This window comes from Morus notabilis, unplaced genomic scaffold, assembly GCF_000414095.1.
Source record: "Morus notabilis unplaced genomic scaffold, ASM41409v2 Scaffold1242, whole genome shotgun sequence".
NCBI classification, from domain to species: Eukaryota; Viridiplantae; Streptophyta; class Magnoliopsida; order Rosales; family Moraceae; genus Morus; species Morus notabilis.
This window is the reverse complement of record NW_010358947.1, coordinates 84,455-98,238: the sequence shown is the minus strand read 5'-3', so window position 1 is coordinate 98,238 and position 13,784 is coordinate 84,455. Positions and strand designations below refer to the sequence as shown.

The 13,784-nt window shown below is 32.8% G+C and overlaps 1 protein-coding gene, 6 non-coding genes and 1 pseudogene across 7 annotated transcripts; all 8 read left to right on the top strand.

Annotated features, from left to right (window-relative positions):
- The first annotated feature begins 872 nt into the window (after positions 1-872).
- Positions 873-1,940, top strand: LOC21393773 (annotated as a pseudogene).
- Positions 1,941-4,428: 2,488 nt separating this feature from the next.
- LOC21393772 lies at positions 4,429-6,627 on the top strand. The gene is made up of 2 exons (XM_010093615.2): positions 4,429-4,540; positions 6,117-6,627. The coding sequence occupies exon 2, from the start codon at positions 6,130-6,132 to the stop codon at positions 6,343-6,345; it is 216 nt and encodes a 71-aa protein (XP_010091917.2). The 5' UTR covers positions 4,429-4,540; positions 6,117-6,129; the 3' UTR covers positions 6,346-6,627.
- LOC112090727 lies at positions 5,046-5,124 on the top strand. Its single transcript, XR_002901788.1, has one exon. It is a non-coding gene; the product is annotated as a small nucleolar RNA Z199 (small nucleolar RNA).
- A 1,702-nt stretch (positions 6,628-8,329) lies between the features above and the next one.
- LOC112090726 lies at positions 8,330-8,407 on the top strand. Its single transcript, XR_002901787.1, has one exon. It is a non-coding gene; the product is annotated as a small nucleolar RNA Z199 (small nucleolar RNA).
- Positions 8,408-8,499: 92 nt separating this feature from the next.
- Positions 8,500-8,579, top strand: LOC112090722. The gene has a single exon (XR_002901783.1). It is a non-coding gene; the product is annotated as a small nucleolar RNA SNORD18 (small nucleolar RNA).
- A 316-nt stretch (positions 8,580-8,895) lies between these two features.
- Positions 8,896-9,001, top strand: LOC112090723. The gene has a single exon (XR_002901784.1). It is a non-coding gene; the product is annotated as a small nucleolar RNA R64/Z200 family (small nucleolar RNA).
- A 1,423-nt stretch (positions 9,002-10,424) lies between these two features.
- On the top strand, positions 10,425-10,513 carry LOC112090728. Its single transcript, XR_002901789.1, has one exon. It is a non-coding gene; the product is annotated as a small nucleolar RNA U54 (small nucleolar RNA).
- Positions 10,514-10,638: 125 nt separating this feature from the next.
- On the top strand, positions 10,639-10,739 carry LOC112090724. The gene has a single exon (XR_002901785.1). It is a non-coding gene; the product is annotated as a small nucleolar RNA R64/Z200 family (small nucleolar RNA).
- The last annotated feature ends 3,045 nt before the right edge of the window (positions 10,740-13,784 follow it).

Below are 13,784 nucleotides of genomic sequence, written 5' to 3'. Positions count from 1 at the left end.
AAATATTATAATAAAATTATAAAATTTAAATTTTTATGAAAAAAACACTATAATAAAATGTTTGAGTTGCAATTTAATTTATGAAAAAATAAATTAAAAGGTTCAAACCCAAACAACTATTTCAATATCGGGATGTATTGATTTGGATTTGATCACTTAAATTGTTTGGTTTGGTATCAAATGACCTCCAAACGGTTTGTATTACATCTAAAATAAACAGTAATTTGGTAAATTAAATTAAACACCAAAGTGAAGTATACGAAAATAGAGAAAAAGATTTGCAAACTATTTTGAAGATATTATTTTTGAAAAAAAAAAATGTAGAGAGAGAGAGAAAATACAATACCATTTTTGAGAAATAGGAGGACGTGGGCAAGATAAACCAAGTCTCTAAGGAAACAATCATTCTCCAGAGAGTGCCTTGAAATATAAAGACCCTTTTTTTTTTGGTAGAAAATCATTTATTGAAAGATATAGGCTTGGTTCTACAGTCCACTAGCACATTATTAATTTACCCCCGCCAATTACAGTGACTTGCTAACTAAATTATATTTAATTACACCAGCCTTTATGTTGGCGATTTTCTTCTCCTAAAGCAACATTAAGAAAGTTACATTCTACTTATCCTAATTTTTTACTTTACATGGAGTCAATCTTGAAAAGGATGTTAGTACACGATGAGGCTTGAGAGGCCAACGCGTAATTAGAGTTATTTTCTTGTCTCCAAAGATCGTCCAAATCAAATCTTGAAGTGCAATCAAAGAAGAAACACCCGTCCCTCTTCAACTATCTCTATATATCATCAATAAATCTTGTTTGACGTTTCTCAGGGAAAAAACAATTCCTATCTGTCAATTGATTGCATTCAGAATATGAAGTTGGCAGATTTCTTTGCTGCTTTCTCTCTCTTCCTCGCTTGGCAATTTATGCTATTTGGTAACTTTGAAACAAATAGTTTGAGTTTTTCTTCAAGTAGTACATGCCATTTTGTTCAAGCACATTTATAATTCTTTCACTTCCAATATTTCAATTAGTATTGATAGTATATAAATACAAACATTTTGAAGTAAAACTCATATTCCCATATCATATACTTGATATTTGATAAAATATTTGTGTGATTAATTTTGTCACTTTTTATGCGCAAGATATACCTATAGAACATGGTTTTGTTGCTTCAATTTAAATGTTTTCTAATTAGAATCCATTACGTGCAGGAAACACAAAAGCGCACACATCACATTCTACGTGCACAACAAATGCCAATTTCCCATTTGGTCAGCCACCGCGCCAAACAACGGCTATCCGCTCCTAGCGGATAGCAGATTCTACCTTCCCTCGGACCACACTCGCCGCATCATCGCGCCGTGAAAATGGACAGGACGGTTGTGGGCCCGGACCGGCTGCAACTTCGCTTCTAATTGGAACCGCGCGTGCCAAACTGGCGACTGCTGACGGACGACTCCAATGCAACGGCCTAATTGGCACCCCGCCAGCCACACTCGTCCAAGCAGACCAAACAAAGCCCAACTTCTACGACGTGAGCTTGGTCGACGGCTACAACCTTCCCGTCTCGGCCCCCGCCCGGCCGGCCACGGCAAAGTGCGCCATCAAAGGCTGCACGAAGAATCTGAACGCTTTGTGTCCTGACGAGCTAATTAAAGGTGTTGAGCGACGACGGTGAAGTGGTGGCGTGTAAGAGCGCTTGCTTGTCGTTCAATTTGGACTCATTTTGTTGTCGTAATGAGTTCGGAAGTCCTGAGAAATGTGGGCCCAGCGTGTACTCCAAGATATTCAAGGGCGCTTGTCCTTGGTACTACAGTTATGCTTATAATTCACCGCCTCCATTGGCGAGCTGTGCTGCTAAGGAGTACGTGATTACTTTCTGTTCCTCAACGTGGGGTGGGAATATCACCGTCGGCAGTGATGTTGCGCGTTGATGTAGTTTCTGCTTTGAGGTTCGGTGCTTTGAGCTAATAAGATGATGTGTACTTGGAGCTTTTACTTTGATGGTCTGTGGATGTAAAAGTTCATGATTCCTTTATTTGTTTTTATGGAAAATGCTTGAATACTATAGCTATTTCAACATGTGCGATAATTTAGTTTATTGAGTTATGGAAATTAAAGTGCTATATTTAAATCCACTAGTTTTTTATTTTTTTTCCCCTTAAAGGGCAATTGGCGTTGTTAGCCCCTGAAATTCACGTTTAGTGATATTTTGGGCTCTGTTTGGTAGAGGGATTCGTTCCCTTATTCGAATCATGATTCATAATTCGCTATAGTATTTTTTTTCATAAAAAATTCACATAAATCGAAAATAATTTGAACCACATAGTTTGAATTCTCCAACCAAACGTACCCTTGATCTGTGATTTTTTTTTAAGTCTTTTGATCTATAAAATTCAATTTTGACCTGACATGTGGTACAATTGACGTGTGACTTTTGAAATTAATGTAAATAATCACATTTTTATCACGTAATAATCAATATTTTACTTAAATAGTCACGGCAACCGTAAAATGATATAATTTTCAATGAGTTTTAATATTGTTAGGGAACAAATTTATACGTACAGCATAAATATCTTTAATTATCTATATTAAATTTTAAAAATCATTTGTCAATTTTAGTATTAGAGACTATAATTGTCAAAGATTAGTATCTTCACATTACATTACATACATAAAAAAACCAAAAGCTTTTCTCTTTCTTTTGACACGTGTCACTATAAAAGGCTTCTCATTGTTTTTAACACATGTCATCATTTTTTCCTTTTGTTTTTTTTAAAATAAGGATAAAATCATTTTAGTACCTTATATTAAACATGTACTTAGTACCTTGTGTTTTTTATAATATTAAAATAATACCTCAACGTTTTTGAAAACATTTTCTTGATATTGTGAAGTTGATTTTTCGGACATATAATCTCCAAACTACCATTCTTATTATTTAAATAGAAATCAATATTTTTTTAAAAAAATCTGAGAATATATTTTAAAACATTAAAAAATTTAAAAGAAAACAAGAAAGTAAAAAAGTTTCATATTTTTCTCTATATTTTTAGTTTTTTGTTAATTAAATAGAATGGTACTAAGGTCATTTTACGTTTAAAAATCAGCTTTAGAGTATCAAGAAGATGTTTTAAAAAAGGCCGATGTACTGTTTTGATATTATAAAAAATATAGGATACCAAAATAATTTTATCCCTACAAAATATTGTCATGATTATCTTTTCTTTTTTTTTTTAATTTTTACTAAATTAAACTCTTAAGGAATAACAAGTTTACAAAATAAATTTTTATAGAAAATTTAGATCTTTGTATTAAAAAATATAGGACGTTTAATACACGTGCGTAGCACATGCTTTCAACTAGTTAGAAATTAAAACGGTCAAAAAATAAGAGTTCAACGAATAATATGTTAAAATTAAAAGTTTAAGAACTAAAATATGACTATATAAACTTAAAGACTAATAGTACCAAATACCTTTAGAAAATTATTGAACTTACCCTAGAGTGCATGAGTCTATATTTTTATCATTTACTCTTGATTAATATCATTTTGACTAATATAATTATTTAACTAAAAGGAGTATTAATCAATAATAAATGGTAAAAATCTAGACCCATACTTTAAGGGGTATTTATCTATTACTCTTCGTTCCCCATATACCTTTAAATCTAGTGAGAATTACAGATTCTATCCCCTAAAGTGCTTGACTTACTAAAAGTACTATTTTTAAAAAACTCTACCTCCTGATTAGTTATAATCTAAAAGGCATAAATATATGTGCTAATATTAAAGGGTATAAATAAAAAGGCTCCATTTAAAGGGATATTCTTAAAAATCACCCTTAAATCTAGTTATAGCTTGAACCTCCCTAAACTGTAGGCCGAAAAACACATGACTATAAGTCGGGCACTTTATAGGAACACCACAAGTTTTAGGTTTGGATTGACATATACCAGTAAACATAAACTATTGCGGAAAATGTCATAGCCAAAAATACTTAAATATCATAAAATTCATAAAAATCATAAATATATACATGAAAAACTACAAAACTCTCACAAAATTCAAAGATACTGAATAGAATACATAAAAGTATAAGTATAATTTTATTGAGTACATAAAAATTAAATGATGTCAATGTGGTATATTTTGTAATAGTTTCAATATTCATGACAAAAGTCTAAGACCCCGTTTATTTCACCGATTCGAGTTTTGCTACAGTAAAAAACTCTAAAAAATATTTAATTTTTTTATTACAGTAAAAAACTCTCATATAAAATTACATGTCAACTCGAATTAAACGGATCATAATATCTCCTACACGTCTTCATTAATGGACCATTTGGGCCACATCATTGGCTCCTTCCTGGGCCTTTTCAATATAACTCGGCCCATCTATGCTGCAGCAGCACTGCGGATAAAGCCGTATAGCGAGTTAGGTCTCGTCTTCCACGCGAGGAATTGCAGAGCAGCGATACCTTCCACAGCTGAAGAACAACTGTCCGAGAGCTTTGTAGAAATCTCCCAGTACGTTATCCTCCAATCTAATTCTGGCCCCACTTTTATTTTGATTGGTAACAAAATTTTAACCATTGTTGTTTCGTTTTGTTCTGAAACGATCTTTTTTTCCTCTTCTCGTGTTATGATTGTTGTAATTGCAAAACTACGATCGATAATTGCTATGTTAATGATAATTGTTTTGATTAATCATAATAGTTTATTTACTGACTTTATTTATTTTGAAATTGAATTGTTTGAACAAATGAGCAATGTGTTTAGGGCCTCAGAGACTCTGCGATCTAGGGTTTCCTTATAAGAGCAACTGTAGGTGTAGATCTGTAAATACGTGTTTCGTAGAACTCTGTGTTTCTCAGAAATCTTTAAGTATGCATTATCAAAAAAAAAAAAAAAAAAAAAAAAACTTCAAATATGCTGTATCCCATAATTGGCTACCCTCTCTTTGCCAAAGTATCTGTCTTTTCTTTCTTTTTCATTTCTTATTTCTTTTCTTTGTTGTTTTCTAAACGAATTCGAATCAGTTGATGAGAGGAAAACTGCGACAGTATGATGGATTCATTTCATGATTCTCTGTACTTAAGTCTCTGATGATTGTTTCGTATCTAACGACTATAATTTCCTTGATTTGTTTCCTTAATTTTTTTGTTTAGTGAAATTAAATCTTCAAGTTATTGTGTTAGATATGATGAGTAATTCTTTTGGTCCGTGTTTGTGATTGAACCGTGAGTCCGTGACTGTAACTCTTCTTAGCGCACTCTGCTCTTACACACTGATTATTTCTAGACAATTTTCACCTTTTTTTTTCCTTCTCTCTTTCTGCTTTTATTTATTTTTCGATTTTGGTTCGTCACTTTTCTGTCAGTGTGATTATCTGCCCCAACTGGTAATATAACACTATTCCGATTTACTGAATGAGCAGAAGGTTTTTTGATGAAGTATGAGAGCTTTGAATCCTACTATTCTTGTCGTTTGCAGTTCCAAGTCTTTTATTTCTTTTTAATGTTCGTATTTAAATAACTTTCTTACAATATTTGTTTGTAGTTGCTTTCCAATTTTCTTTTACTCTTTGGTGTCTCTGCTGTGAGGAAACATGAATAAAAATACTATTTTTTCCGATTTTCTTGGACTTCATAAGTTTTTCTTGAAAAAATTGCTGATGTAGACTATACAAATTGCCTAAGCAGAAGTTTCAATATGTTGTTGTTGTGCTAATTTGATTCCTTTTTTTTTGATTCTTTTTATTTTAAGTTATAAGATTCCAAAATGTGACGTGGAGATTTCTGAGAGGAAGTCCCATGCTTTTAATAGGGAGCAAACTTATTTTGTATGTTTGTAAATTCCCAAGTAAGCATTGACATTCCTTCCAGAAACAGGAGTTCCTCTGTTTTGGGCGGTCTCATATTGCAGCTCCTTATAGGAGCAGCGTTGCTGCCTATACCTTGTGGCCTGGCCATGAGACTTGCATTCCATTTTCAACAAGTGTTGTGTGTGTATATATATATATATATATTTTTTTTTTTTTGACTGATTTATGACTGTATAAAAGATTGATTCTCATGTAGTAAGCATGTATCTTGACATGTAGGGCGAGTGCAAAAATGGGGGGAGGAATGGAGGCAAACAAGAACAGGTTCATAGAGGATTGGGGCGCGGCGAGAGAGACCCTTGAGCAAAACTTCCGCTGGACTCGTCGCAACTTGGCCCTTGTTGGATTGTTTGGCATTGCCATCCCAATCTTTGTCTACAGGGGTATCGTCAGAGAGTTTCATATGCAAGATGAAGATGCGGGTAGACCCTACAGGAAATTTCTGTAAGCATTTAGAGAATGCTTTACAATAATTGTGGGAGTAGTTAAACATGGTTTTTCTGCAGACCACAGAGTTCTATTTCCTTGTATGGGAAAATCGTTCTTTTACTTTTCTGAAATTTGTGGCAAGTGACGTTAGGACGGGTTTTGCCTTTTGACTTCGAATTGTATTTTGCCTTTTGCCACCAAGAAGACAGTATACTTGTGATCGGCCAATTTCAGTCTTTGTAATCTGTTGTCCAGCTTGATTTGTCTTTCGACCACTCTTGTTAATGGAATGGTTCACCCATTTTGTTCGACCACAAACACGCGGCTTTTAGTATACAAAAATACTGCACAGGTAGGATGTTCCAAAGTCTCTGTCTCGTGTATTGTGTCTTTGGAGATGAGTAAATAAAAGGAAAAAGTCGTATTCATGTATCAAGTAAGAATGAGTGTGGAAGCTTGTATATATTTAAAGAAAAAAAAAAAGAATGAAACAATTGAGGATGTTTCTTCGCTTGGTATCACTAATCACTTTATTTGATTGGCCATTTGCACTCTGTCCTTCCTTGTAGCAAGGTGTGCTTCCAGGTACATGCATATACGGTTTAGGTGGCTAGTCAATGAGAATTTGAGATCTGTAAGGTGCGTTTGGAACTCGTTTTAAAATAATTTTATTTTTTGTATGAAAATGGAAATGAAAACACTTTCAATCTTAGACAGAAATCATTTTTAAAAATACGTTTGGTAGTTTATCAAGATATTATTTTCAGTATAAAAAAATCTATTAATGTTTCTCTGTCTCTACTTGAGAGAGAGAGGAGAAAATAAAAATAAAAAATAAAAAACGATTAAAAGTCGTTTTTCATTTCTCTCTTATTTTATACTAACTTAAAAAATCATTTTCATTTATGTTTTTTGTCTTTAATTGTGTCAAACGTCGTTTCTTTTCCGTTTTCATTTTTTTTTAAAAAAAATGTGAAAAACAAAAACAAAAAAACTCCAAACACAGTCCTAAGTTTGAGATTTTTGTTTGGCCCTAACTAATAGTTCAATTTGCAAATTGCTATTTTTGTCCTATGATTGTTTAAAAATGTATAAATGAAAAGCCAAATCTTAAAAGTGAGATTGATAGTTTTTCCAATATTTTTTTATATCTGTCGAAAAATATTTCTTCAAATTAGATATTTGATTTGGTTTTTGGTATTTAATGCAAAGTAGTCATATATCATAAACTTTATTTCCTAATGAATGGAAATTGCAGTAAATGATGGTGTAATGAAAATAATTTAGGGTTTCAAAGATTTGTTCTTATATAACCCTAAGTATATTCACATTATCATTTATCAATATTTTATTAAACCACATACCTTTTTTAGTAGATAAATTTATATTTTATTTTTATAATTAAGAACGTATTTTTTATCAACTATTATAATCATTGTGTTATTTCTTTTTTGAAAGTATGAACCTGTCTCCAAAAAAACGTAACATTGTAATTTTAGGAGAATGGAGTTGAAAAAAAAAATATTTTTTTTGAAACATTTTAAACACTGTAAAATTATGTAGTTATAATTAAAAAGATATTTACGTGTTATACTAAAAAATTACGTAGTAATACAATTTTTCGTTATTCACTTATTTGCAAAATATTTGAATTTATTTCGACATTTCAACATTTGTACTAAAAGCCCCTTCTTATTGGGTCAGGAAGTTTGGATCTTTCAAAGATGAATAGGCCCATATGTGTCCATGGCATTACAGAAGACTCTAGAAAGGCTGGCTTCCGATTTAGGGTTTCCGTATAGGAGCAATTACAGACCTATAAATATGCTCTTCCGGATAACTTTCAGATCCGCTCCCTGCCTTCGAAACCTTTGTGCCCTCAACAAGTTCTTCCGGTATTTTTATTTCTTTCCATTCGCTTCTATCCCTTTTCATAGAATCTGTCTTTTCTTTCTTTTTCTTCTTCATATTCTATTTTCTTTGTTGTTTTCTAAAGGAATTCCAATCAGTTGATGAGAGAATAACTGCAACAATATGATGGATTAATTCCATGATTCTCTGTACTTAAGTCTCTGATGATTGTTTCATGTTTTATTTCGAATATTTTTTTGTTCGATTTGTTTCTTTATTGTTATGTTTTTGCAGTGAGATTAAATCTTCAAAGTCTTTGTGTTAGATATGATGAGTAATCCTTTTGGTCCGTGTTTCTGATTCAACCATGACCGATAACCCTTTTTACCAAACTCTGATCTTACGCTCTGATTACATATTTAAAAATCTCTTTTTTTTTTTTTTGCCTTTTCTGTCTGCATTTTGTTTCTCAAAATTATTTTATACGATCTTTTCTATTTCTGTGTTCATCACTTTTGTGGCTCTGTGATTACATGTCCTCCAATTCCGATTCACCGAATGAGCAGAATATTTTTTGATAAATTATGAGAGCTGCCAATCATAGAAATCTCGTCGTTTGAAATTCCGTATCGTTTATTTTCTATTTAAGATTCTTTTGAATTTAATTTACTTTTGTCCAATACTTTTTTGATTAAAATTTCGTTTATTTTATTTGGTATATCTGCGGTGATGTTACATGAATAAAAATACACATGTCAGACTTCAGAGATTTTTTTTTCATCAAAAAATCAATGAGATAGAATATTCATAGAGCTGAGCAGAAATTTTAATGTTTTTTAATTCTCATTTGTTTTTATTGTATTTTAGTTTTTAAATTTAATTTGCGACGCGAGGTTTCTGAGAAGAAGTCTCAAGCTTTTTATAGGGAGCAAATTTATTTTGTGTTTGTAAATTCCCAAGTAAGCGTCGTAGATAAATAAACCCAACAACGTTGAAGGTCCTCCCAGAAATGGGAGCTCCTCCGTTGGGGGCGGTCTCATATTCCATCTTCTTCGCGGTGCGCGGCGTAGCTGCACGAACCCTTGGGACTGGCCATGATGACCTACATTTCATTTTCATTTTTGTTCATCATTGTTCAATTTTTTTTTAATTTGTTTTTATTAGCAAATTCTCTTTTAATACCGTTTTTTCTCCAAAAAAAGTACATTACATTGTAATGTTATGAGAATGGAGTTAGAAAAATAAGCTATCTTTTTGAAACATTTCATATTTTATTTCAGTATTTCAATATCGGGAAATTTAATTGAAACTCAAGTTTTTTTTGAGACATCCCCCACGTATTTTAAAATTAAAATTGTACACTCCAATATTTTTTTTATCCTTGAACGATCTTTTTTCTTTTCTTTGCTATTTTTATTTGATGACATTAAAATTATTTTTTTCTAATTACTTTATTACCTATATTCTATTATCAAATGTCAGGATTTGAACAAAAATTCGCAATACATTGATCTGTTTCATAAAAAAGATTCAAATAATTAGTTTTTTTTGGTCCTCATGAGCCATCCAGTATAAATAATAATAAAAAGTTTAGTAGGAGAGAAGGCTGGCTTCCGATTTGTGTTTTTGTATAGGAGCAATTGCAGATCTATAAATACGCACTTCCGGACTAATACACAGAACCGCTTAAATACGCACTTCCGGACTAATACACAGTACCGCTCTCTGCCTAGGTAACTTTTGTGCCCGTCTTTAATCTTCCCGTTTTTTTCATCCTTTAATTCGCTTCCATCTCGTTTCAGATTATCTGTCTTTTCTTTCTTTTCTTTTTCGTATTTTATATTCTTTGTTGTTTTTGAAAGGAATTCCAATCAGAACTGCAACAATATGATGGATTCATTACATGATTCTCTGTACTTAAGTCTGATAATTGTTTCATGTCTTATTTCGAACATTTTTTTCAATTTGTTTCTTTTAATTTTTATTAATGCGAGTTTAAATCTTCAAGTCTTTGCGTTAGATCTGATGACTAACCTTTTGGTCCGTGTTTCTGATTCAATCGTGACCGATAACCCCTTTTTAGCACACTCTGATCTTACTCTCTGATTATTTATTAAAAAATCTGTCTCCCTCTCTCTCTCTCTCTCTCTCTCTCACTCCCTGTTCTGTCTATTTTTTTTCTCTCAAAATTATTTTTTACGCATTAATCTTTTTTTTTTTTTTTTTTTAATTGTTCGTCACTTTTGTGGCTCTGTGATTACCTGCCCTAATTGGGCGATATACGCTATTCCGATTCACAGAATGAGCAGATTATTTTTTGATCAAATATGAGAGCTGCAAATCCTACAAATCTCGTCGTTTTCAGTGCCGTATCGTTTATTTTCTGATACACGAATCTCCGAATTTAATTTACTTTTGTCCAATACTTTTTTGATTGAAATTTTGTTTATTTTATTTGGTATCTGTGCAGTGATGTTACACGAATAAAAATACACGTCAGACTTCGAGATTTTTTTCATCGAAAAATCAATGAGATAAAATATTCATACAGCTGAGCAGAAATTTTATTGTTTTTTAATTCTAATTTGATTTGATGTTGTTTTTGTTTTTAAATTTAATTTGCGACGTTAGATTTCTGAGAAGAAGTCTCAAGCTTTTTATAGGGAGCAAATTTATTTTGTGTTTGTAAATTCCCAAGTAAGCGTCGTAGAATAAAACAAGCAACGTTGAAGGTCCTCTCAGAAATGGGAGCTCCTCCGTTGTGGGTGGTCTCATATTCCATCTTCTTCGCGGTGCGCGGCGTAGCGGCATGAACCCTTGGGACTGGCCATGATGACCTACATTTCATTTTCATTTTTTCCTTTATGATTGTTCAGTTTATTATTTATTATTTTTCTATTTTCTTAGCAAATTCTTATTTAATCCGGTTTTTCCTGCAAGAAACGACAAGTAGCATAACCAAAATCCGTATTAGTAAATAAGGTAAAAAAAAATGAAGAAAAAATGGAGGACATTAATATGCGTTAAGGAACGTATCTCTAGACGAGCAAAATTAGAACGGTCTATAAATGATGTTTTCGCATATGAGAAGTTGAAGCTACTCGTATTAAAAAATGATTTTATGCAGATTAGGTGAATATAAACTTTATTTATCGGTATAGTGGTGTATCACAGGAGGTTTTTTTTATATTTGAATGCTTAAGTAGAGGCGAAACATGGAAAAGATACCAGCGACATCGATTGAGAACTACATACATTGTTGGGAACGGCATCGAAATCTATAACTACTTATAATGAAAACGAGAACGAGGTTGTGAACCAGTTACATAGTTGGTCACAGCTTTAATATTTTACATGAATAAACGTAGAAGTTAGTAAAGTTACGGTAAATAATTAATACAAGTAATATTTTAGAATTTGTTAAAGAAAATAATTAAAAAAATGTAGTAAAAAATCGTAAAAAGAAATAAAAAGAAAATTTTGAGGTATAAATTTTTTTACCATGCAAGTTCAATCGTAAATAATAAAATATTTATTTTAAATCGCTTAAATTCTTCTATTTAGTTAGTGTAGTTTTAAAAATCTCTAATTTATGTTATACACACTACATAAATCAGATTATAGAAAACAATAATTAACTATGAAAAGAGCATGTCTAAAATACCTCATAAGAGCAAGTAAAAGGAAATAAGCTTTAGCTTCCAATTGCATTATTTTAGTTTGGTTCAGAAAAAAAAAGAAAAAAAAATTGGTGTCAAGCTTTTTTATTATTATTACTACTATTTTTGTAAATCTCTTTCAGATGAAGTTGTGCATAAAAAGCTTTCTTCTTATTCCAATATTTCCTAGTCAATAGAATTTCGTGCCTAGAACGCTAAATAGCCGATTGAACACGTTTTAAAAATGGAGTTTGTATTTTTTTAAAATAAATGATAATAAAGTAAAAGAAGGACGAAAATCAGACAAATTTTTACAGATTTAAAATTCCATGCTCGCCTACCATGACACCAGTGATACTACGTCCGTTCTTTTAAAATAATATGTGTATATATATATTTTAATATGTATGTTAACTTTGCTTCACAAAGAAAAATGGAAAAATAATTTTTTTTTTTGGAAGTGAAGTAATCATCAATTTAATATTACTATGATACCTACCATTATATGCTATGCTAATTATTAACAATCAAAAGTACTCAAGCTAGGTGAAATAAAAATCAGTCATAATGACCATATCTCCCGATCAGTTTTCCATTTTCGGCTTCTACTCTAAAACGTCACTCCTTACCATCACTCAATACACTTTGATCAACTTCGTATCGAAAAATAGAAATTCTTGATAATTTTTATTTCTTTGCTAATTAATCACCATAAAATCCGCACTACCGTAAAAAATGGCGGCTGACTATTTGCATGAACCATTGCCTTTCGCAAACACTTTATTCACAATTTGCATGCACCGTTGATCATCACAAACACTTTCCTCACTATTTTACATGCACCGTTGATATTCACACACACTTTCCTCAAGTGGGCCCATTGAAAAATACACGCAAATAAACAAAAATGGGCAGCCCGGAAACAAGACGGAAGCTAATAGGAAATTCATCAAGTGCCTTGGTCACTACGGCATAAAGCTTCTTCTTCCTCTCTCACTCTATATAGGATCACTAAAAACGCTGCTCAAAATTCACAATCTAGCTAGTAAAAACTCACACTGATATAGTTCGCAAAAATGATGGTCAACATGGGGCATATGTTTTCTCATGTGGGCTCAATTATGGCCAGCGTGATGTTTGTTTATGCCATGTTCCAACAATATTTTCCTTATCAGTTCCTAAGTTACTTCGCAAAATACTCCGACAAAGTGTTGGGGTTTGTCTACCCTTATATCCGAATCAAATTTGATGAGTACCCCGGTGATCGTTTCAAGCGAAATGAGGTCTACACGGCCATCAAAACCTACCTCAGCGCCAATTCCTCCGCGCGAGCCAAGCGCCTCAAGGCGCACGACATCAAAGACAGCAAGTCCCTCGTTCTTAGCATTGACGACAACGAGGAAGTCACCGACGAATTCGAAGGCGTCAAACTTTGGTGGACATCCCACACAAGCTCCCCAAAGAACAACACCTTTAGTTGGTACCCCAACTCGGACGACAAGAGGTCTTACACGCTCACCTTCCATAGACGTCACCGAGACCTAATCACCACTTCTTATCTTGGCCATGTCGTCAAGGAAGGGAAAGCAATAGAGGTGAAGAATCGGCAGAGGAAGCTTTACACCAATGGCAGCAATGAGAGTTGGTATGGTGGGAAGAGGACTAAGTGGAGCCATGTCCTCTTTGAGCACCCGGCGACCTTCGACACTTTGGCTATGGACCCTAAGAAGAAGAAGGAGATTGTCAATGATCTGCTCAAGTTCAAGAAGGGAAAAGAGTACTACGCCAAAGTTGGCAAGGCTTGGAAACGAGGGTATCTTCTTTATGGTCCTCCGGGGACTGGTAAGTCAACCATGGTCTCCGCCATGGCTAACTTTTTAGATTATGATGTCTATGATTTGGAACTCACATCAGTTAAGGACAACACCGAGCTGAGGAAGCTGTTGAT

Bases quoted from the DNA above. Each gene is read 5' to 3' on its own strand.
- LOC21393772 (XM_010093615.2), top strand. From the start codon at position 6,130: ATGGGGGGAGGAATGGAGGCAAACAAGAACAGGTTCATAGAGGATTGG.